We start from the raw sequence: 7,819 nt of genomic DNA on the forward strand, positions 1-7,819 counted from the left end.
GTCCCTGTGTGGAGTTCCCTGCTAAGGGCCCATGGAGCTGCCCATGGATGAGGTTCCTGGGGCAGTGGCTGTGCTGCACCATGTCCCCAGGGCTCAGCCCATCATCTCTTCTGTCCAGGTGTTTTAGTGCCAAGGAAGCATAAGTGGCTCTGGAGCACTGCTGGGAGCACAGGGCCAAGAGATGAGCACGGGGCGTGTGGTGACAGCAGGATTCTGACCTGCTGCTGACTCACAGGTTTGGAGCACATGGTTTTTAGGCATTTTTGGAAGTACTTTGCCTCTGCCCCATCTACCAGCAATGTGATGTATATTTTGTAAGAGCTTAAAATATGTCAGCAAGACTCAGCCCTTGTGCCTTTACCAAAACTTCCCTAGCAAATTACATAACTCCAGCAGTGGGAGGGAGGCTGGGGAGGTGACTTCTGAGTACTGCTGATGGAGAAACCTGTGCCCCAGAGCAGCAAAGACTGGGGTTTTAATCCAAAGTAGGAGCAAACAGAACTCTGAGCCTGGGGCTCTCTGGTTCTCCAGCTGCATGTGTGCCCTCAGCATCCCCCCTGCCTCCTATGGGCTTCCCACAGGAGCATGGAAGACTCTCTGATCTCCAGGGAAGCAGAGGGAGATGCAACAAGCTGAAGTGATGCCCAGGTAAAAGGGCAGGAATAACAACATGGTGAGTGTAAAAACATCCCTCTAGGTGCCTTTTCTGATTCCTGTGAGGGATGGGAGGCACCATGGAGCAGCAAATGGTTCACCTTATTGGAGGCTTAATTTCCTGCTCATTTAATTATGGGAATTGGTGCACTGCTCAGTCAGGTTTATCCCAAAAGCAGTACAAGGGGAGCTGGAGGAGGATGAGAGATCATCCCCATTGTAATGCTGACAGCAGCTGGGTATTTGTAACTTAACAGTGAGATTTCAGAGCTGTGATAAACACAGCCCTTGCAGCAAGAGTGAGTCTCTTGTTCCCCTTTCTCTGCCCAAAGCTGACTCAGTAGGTGAACTCATTTCTTCTACGATAACGTCCAACAGGAAGTGAGTAACAGAGATGGTGACATTTCCTGTGGAAGACTCCTGGAATCCAGCAAACCCAGTTCACCAATATGAAATGTCCAAAATCCAGCTGGGGTGCAGTGCACAGGTTTTGACTTTGTACAGCTACAATATGTACAAGTTTATAATTTCTGAAGAGTCAACAAAGACTGATTCAGGCACAAAGAGCCCCCCATTATGCACGAGGGAAGATTTTTTTCTGAGTTTTATTGGGCAGGAGAAGTGGAGGAGCATGTCCAGCTCATTCCCAGGAAGGCAAGTTAGAGCTCTCTGCTCAGGACTTGGGGGGTTTGGCTCTTTTCCCAAATGGAGGCAGACACTTGAGGTGGATGTGAGGACAGCAGCAGGTCTCGACTAGCACAAAAGCAGGAGGTGATGAGAAGGTGCCACTGCCACATGCTCTGGCTAGAGCTGAAGGCAGCAGAGCTCTGTAAGCCCTGTCACCCTTCCCAGTCTGACCTGCATGAGGCTCTCCATTGAAGGCATCTGAACCCCTGCCATGGTGTCCGTACCATCCACCAATGCAAGCAAGGCACGATTTGGAGGAAAAGCTGTTTTTTAAGACTAGATTTACTTTTTCCCCTCCTGTCACTCATTACCAGCAGAGCTGCCCCTGCAAATCCTGCCCTATCCCCATATCAATGCGTGTTTTAGCACATCCCTGAACAGAAACATGGATGTACATGTTTTGTAAATGTTCCTAAGTCCATCACAGCCTCACACAAGGGGATCTGCAGAACCTTAAGACCACTCCATTTATTCACTTCATTTATCTAATGCCATCTAGAAGCAGCTGATCTGCTTTGGCATCAATTGCTTTGGAAAATACTTTCCACTTCTCTGGGATTACAGCTTATTTGTTTAAATGAGGGTCATCGATGTCTGAACCCAGATCTGGGCAAGCAGAGAGAACCAGAGGAGCCAATCACAGTCCCTGGCAGAGCTGTAAGGACAGAACCCTCACTGCACAACCAGAATATCTGTACAGATCTATGGGTGAAACCTGGATGCCTTCTGTAGCAAGACTGGGTCTCCCACCTGCTATCTCAGTGCCTCCTGTGGATGTGCCTGTGTTCTTCTGGAGGCAGTGAGCAAACAGAAGCATCCTAAGAAGAGAATTTGGGAGGCACTGAATGGTTTAGGGGCAGCTGTGCTGGTTCCTGTCTCCACTGAAGGCATGTCAGACACAGTGAGTAAATATTCAGTGATGATTTATTGTCTGGTCTTTATTATTATTACAAAAACAAAGCAGATATCAAAAAACACAAGGTCCCCAACAGTTTTACACAACTGAACTGTAGTAAAATAGTGAAATTAAAACACATATATTTCAGTCCTGGCCCTAAACCTTCTACGGTGATCCGTGGTCTGGGATGCCCTGGGCTTTCCTAATTCTTTAAAATTCTCTTTGTTTGGGAACCTGACTGGCCCAGTAGCTAACATGATGAGGCACAATGCAACAGGAATGTGAACTGTTTGGTATCCTTACAGACCCTACACACCCAGAAAACAAAATAGGGGAGGCTCTGCAAGGATGGTGTCGATACCAGGATATGTTTCTCACACTACCCCAAGCAGCCATTTAGTTGTGCTTGACAAAACCAAATCACTTTCCAATTGCTGAAAGGTGATTTGCTGTGTAAAAGCTGCTTTTTCTTCTTCTCCTCAGGAGCTTTGCTCCCTAAAATAAGAAGAGTTCACTGGGCTGGGCTCCAGTGTAAATGGACCATTAACCTTTTTTCCAAACTGCATGATGGACAACTCCATCCCACTGTGACCTTCCCACTGTGGACCCAGCATCAAACTGATGGCAAGGAACCTGAGCAGGTTAAGGAAAATACTCAGCTCTCTGGAATGATAATTGGGGTTGGAAAAGAGCTTTTTTTCTCTCCTGTTCACAGATGTAGGGTCAGAGGTTGACCAAAGGCAATATGGTCCAGTTACCTGTGTTAATAATAGCTGCCCCACTTCTCAAATACAAGATTTTAGCTCAAAACGCTGCTTGGCTAGCAAAAAATTAAGACATTGCCCTGTGTCCCTCAGCACTTGCTCAGAGAGTCAGGTCCAAATCTGCCACAATTACACACAAATGCAAATCACTCTAAACACCAAATTGTTTACATCACTGAATATGTCACTGAAAGGCTGGCGAGTACCAAAGGTTCCTGTTAGAAGTAAAATTGCACCTTCATAATTTTCCAGGATTGAACTGCAGAAGAGATCACGACGCATCATTGGTGGGGTATGACAGAAGCAGCAGGGCGAAGGCAAAGCTGGGGGGCAGAGCTGCCCGGGGGCGGCCGTGCCAGGGGGTCAGGGCTGGTGCTCCCTGCTGGAGTCACAGCAATGCTCCCTGCTGCAGTCACACCGTCTTCCTGGCAGTCAGAACACGCACGATGGACCCAACGCCGCCAGCAGCCAGCGCCTGGGAAAGGAAACGGGCAGTGAACAGCAGGCCAGGGCAGCTGCAGCCTGGAGCTCCCTTCGGGACTCAAAGAGGCTGACAAGAGCAATGCAGAGAGACTTTGAACATGGCCTGGAGTGACAGAACAAGGGGGAAAGGCTTCAAACTGACAGGGAGTAAGGGTAGGTATCGGGAAGAAATCCTTCCCTGTGAGGGTGGGGAGGCCCTGGTACAGATTTGCCAGAGAAGCTGGCTGCCCTATCTCTGGAAATGTCCAAAGCCAGGCTGGACGGGGCTTGGAGCAACCTGGGCTAGTGGAAGGTGTCCCTGTCTGTGGAGTGAGATAAACTTCAAGGTCCCTTCCAACCAAAACCATCCTGGGAGTCTATGAAATTACTTGCATCACATTTATATTGCACGTGAGTATCAGCCTGCCCTCCATGAAACACCAGCAGCTAGGGTGCCAGAGTATGATATCACACTCAATTTCAAGAAAGCTTTTTAACTTTAATTAAGCTTTCATTTCCCTGCATAACCAAGCTGCAAATTTTGCTTCCCTCCAGGAAAGAAATTCTCCTTGAATCACTGGATGAAACTACTTTGTTTGCCTCAGTCTAAGAGAAACCCAAATTTTGACTGTTGGGTGTTTACCCAAGAAAGCAGCAGTGGGCAGGAGGTATAACTCAGCTGTGAGCTCCACATTGACAGCCTGAATCTGGCACTTGAGTCCCACCAGCTGGGAGGGGGTTCTTGCCAGGCTCAGGGCAGGAGCTGTCCCCATGCACCCACCTTCTCGTGCCACTGCAGCAGCACAGCACTGCTGTTGTCAGAGGGGCTCTCAAAGCCCTTGTAGATGTACTTCATGAGCAGGTCCACCCCGTTCTTGTCCAGCGACTGCACCGCCTTCTCGATGTCGTTGGCTTTGAAGGAGATGAGCACCTTCAGCACGATGCTCTCAGCACGGTCCTGTCAACAGGCACACACACAGCCATCCTGCTGTGAGGCACAGCCAAACACTGCTCCTCTCTCAGGCAAACTGAATTAGAGCATTTTCATCTTTAACACCTCTGAAGAGGACCGTGTGTCAAGAGATTGTCATAGTAAGGCACAACAGACGCATCCTCCCAAGGATAAACAAGGTAAGAGTTGAACACATTTGCCCTGCTTTAGTTTTTCTGCCTCTGTAGTGTTTGCAATTCTGCACCCCTTAATTGTAGCTAAATTGTAAATGCTCATGTGGAAGCTCAAGATCAAGTTCCAAAATAATTATAACAATCAAGTGCTTGTCTGGACCCCTTCCCACCAGAGCCTTTTCCATACCTCACAACCACTAATGTGATGCAGGGAAATGCCACTGGCAGCCTGGAGGAGGTGACTGCTGGAAGCCACGTGCTTTCCAAGCAGTCCCAGTGGACGCAGACTGGCCATTAATATTAAGAATGAATAACTTTTGATCTGGATGTCATCAGCAAGGAGCAGCTCCTCCTGTTCATCCATCACTAACTGAGGCAGCATAAGAGAAGAATGCCTCAGGGTTGCTGGACTTTTGAATAATTCCATCAGAGAAAGACATCAGGCACCTTCCCCCTACAGAAACTATGGATGTCAGTTTTTCTGCCCAATTTATTATCCCATAATCACTTGGCTTAGCAGGACTTCTCACGTGACTCTAAGTAAAATTATATAAGTTTTAAGATAACAAAAAATTAAGAGAGGTATTGATGTTCAGTCATTCTACCCTCTTCAATTCCACCACCAAATGCATTCTTAAATCCTTCAATAGAGGCTAATGGAACCAAGTCATTAATGTGAGGACAAAGCTGTACAGCTCTATTTGTAACAGCTGGTTCTCAGAGCTCTGTAACACCCTGCAGGAAAGGGCTGGGACTGCAGGAACAGCTCTGCCAGGAACTATGTCCCTGGGCCTCTCCTCGGGCAGGCAGGAGTGACTGCAGGCACTCACCAGCTGGGCAGTGCCATATCTTATCAGCCTGTTCCTCCCCACATAGTGCAATCATGAGCTATTCAGGATCCATGCTGGGGACAGGCAGAAATGCACGTACCCAGCAGACTCCCACACTGTCACAGGGGGAGGGCTCACTTCTCCTGAGGTTTTAACAGCTTCATTTTGATTGGATGTGACAAAAAACATTTCTTCCTTTTTTGTAGGCTCACTGCTGGTGGTTTCATTAGTCAGAGGTGAGAACTGCAAGCCTGGCTCCCTGAGCACAACGCAATTTCATCTGTGAGCTGCCATGTCTGGTCTGAGTCAGACACAGGCACCTGGTGACACCTGGGCACACAAAGCACGACCAGCACTGGTAGGAGAACCACCAAGGTAAAGGTACATGCACAGTACTGTACCTGAGCTACACTATTTTGAACAAGATTAAAACACTTGTGTTCATGGATGTCTCAACATCAGAGGATACCCTAAATTCTGCTCCTGTGACCTCCTCAAGGTACAACTAGTGGCACAGAAGTAACAGAGACAGGAGAGGATTTTTAGGGAGTAACCCATGAGCAAACAGTTGCTATTTTACCTTCACTGCCTGGTTCTTTGTGTTGATGGGAGGGTTCTTCAGAGCTGCCTGCAGTGCAGCCATCATGTTCCCTGTGCCAGATGGTTAAGGACCAGACACCAAGTACATGGACATCAAGTACCAGGACAGCTATATCTGTTGCTGGTTTCTGCATGACTGAAAACACTCTGAAGCAGGGATTGCCTCACCAGCTAGGAAGACATTACAGCCTAAGACAGCAATTTTCAGGCCGCTTGAGCAGGAGCAGCATCAACAAGCAGCTGTATAGTTCCAGGACTGTTGAATACTTCCTAGGCCTTTCCCTGAATGAGCGTCAAAACGAAAGAAACCACTACCCATCACTTCTGCAATCTGCAGCCCTCGAGAACAGGCCTCAGCTTGTCACATCCAGCCCCAGCAGCCCAGAGCAAAGTGACCAAGGGCCAGCAGGGCAAGGCAGCCCTGGTAGCAGGCATGGGGAGCTCTTTCGGGCACAGGAACCCCCTGTCTGCATCCCCCGGGACACCACCCTGAGCGCTGCCCTGGGGCACTGCGGCTGCTGCGGGCAGGGGAGGAAGGTGGGCCGCCTTCCACGGCCAGCCCCTCCTCCTTCAGCCTCTTGCCTCTGCCATCCCCTTCTCCATTCAGCCTCTTCCTGCTGCCAGCTCCTTCCCCCTTCAGCTTCTTGCCTCTGCCAGCCCCTTCTCCCTTCAGCCTCTGCCCTCTGTCAGCCCCTTCTCCATTCAGCCCCTTCCCCCTTCGGCCTCTTCCCCTTCCCTCTGCCAGCCATTCAGCCTCTTCCTGCTGTCAGCCTCTTCCTGCTGCCAGCTCCTTCCCCCTTCAGCATCTTCCTGCTGCCAGCTCCTTCCCCCTCAGCCTCTTCCTGCTGTCAGCCCCTTCCCCGTTCAGCGTCCTCCCTTGTCCTGCCAGTCCCTCTCCCCTTCAGCCCCTTCCCCTTCAGCCCGTCCCAGCGCTTCCCGCCCGCCGCGGTGCCGCTCACGGATGTTCCCCTATAAGGCCGCCCCGGGAGCGGCCGCGCCCGCTCCGCCCCCGCCGCTGCCCTCAGGATATTGTCGCAGGCACGAGTCCACCTCGCCCTCATCAGGCCCCGCTTGCCCGTCGCCCCCGTCCTCCTCATCCACGAACTTGTTCTCGTCGTACTCGTCCACGTCCACCCGGCGGAACCGCGCCGAGGACACCGTGTGCTTCGCCATGGCCGCGCCCGCCCCGCGCAGCCGCCGCCGGCCCGGCCCGCCCCGCCCCAGCGGCGCCGGCGCAGCGGCAGCGCTGTCAGCGAACGGAGCCTGAGGGGCTGGAGGGAACTCCGAGCCCAGCCCAGCCCACCCTGCCCGGCCAGGGACACCTCCCACAGAACCAGGCTGCTCCAGCCGCCCTCCGGCCTGGCCTCGGACGTTGCCAGAGATGGGGCGGCCACAGCTTCTCTGGGAAACCTGTGCCAGGCCCTCACTCTCGGGGAACAACTGCTTCCCAGCAGCCAGTCTAAACTTAGTATCTTTCAGTTTGAAGTTTCACAGATACACAGAATGTTCTGAGTTGGAAAAGACCCACAAGCATCATTGAATCCAATTCTTAAGTAAACGGCCCATACCCGAATTGAAGTCGGGTATTCCCATCAGCTCCTTCAGGCACTGCAAGGCCCCAGTGGGGTCACCCCAAAGGTGCTCCAGGTGAACAATCCCAGCTCTCCCATCCTTCCCTCCCAGCAGAGCTGCTCCATCCCTCTGCCCATCCTGGTGCCTCCCTGGGCTCTCTCCAGCAGCCCCAGCTCCTCCCTGTGCTGGGGCAGCTCTGCAGGTGGGGTCTCACCATGCTCAGGGGC

The 7,819-nt window shown here is 51.4% G+C and overlaps 1 protein-coding gene across 1 annotated transcript; it reads right to left on the reverse strand.

The window, feature by feature from the left end:
• Positions 1–2,247: 2,247 nt before the first annotated feature.
• ARPC5 (actin related protein 2/3 complex subunit 5) lies at positions 2,248–7,254 on the reverse strand. Its single transcript, XM_074546286.1, has 4 exons — positions 7,050–7,254; positions 6,001–6,072; positions 4,247–4,423; positions 2,248–3,478 (listed from the first exon to the last, which is right to left on the reverse strand). Exons 1-4 carry the CDS (start codon positions 7,191–7,193, stop codon positions 3,416–3,418), a joined length of 456 nt encoding a protein of 151 aa, XP_074402387.1. The 5' UTR covers positions 7,194–7,254; the 3' UTR covers positions 2,248–3,415.
• Between the last annotated feature and the right edge of the window lie 565 nt (positions 7,255–7,819).

The sequence above is a fragment of the Zonotrichia albicollis genome, chromosome 8, assembly GCF_047830755.1.
Source record: "Zonotrichia albicollis isolate bZonAlb1 chromosome 8, bZonAlb1.hap1, whole genome shotgun sequence".
Lineage (NCBI taxonomy): Eukaryota > Metazoa > Chordata > Aves > Passeriformes > Passerellidae > Zonotrichia > Zonotrichia albicollis.

Coding starts and splice junctions, on each gene's coding strand:
- ARPC5 (XM_074546286.1), bottom strand. CDS start 7,193: ATGGCGAAGCACACGGTGTCCTCGGCGCGGTTCCGCCGGGTGGACGTG. Junction 6,073..7,049: donor TGGACTCGTGCCTGCGACAA/TATCCTGAGGGC, acceptor CCATCTGGCACA/GGGAACATGATGGCTGCACT. Junction 3,479..4,246: donor TGCTGCAGTGGCACGAGAAG/GTGGGTGCATGG, acceptor TTCCTTTCCCAG/GCGCTGGCTGCTGGCGGCGT.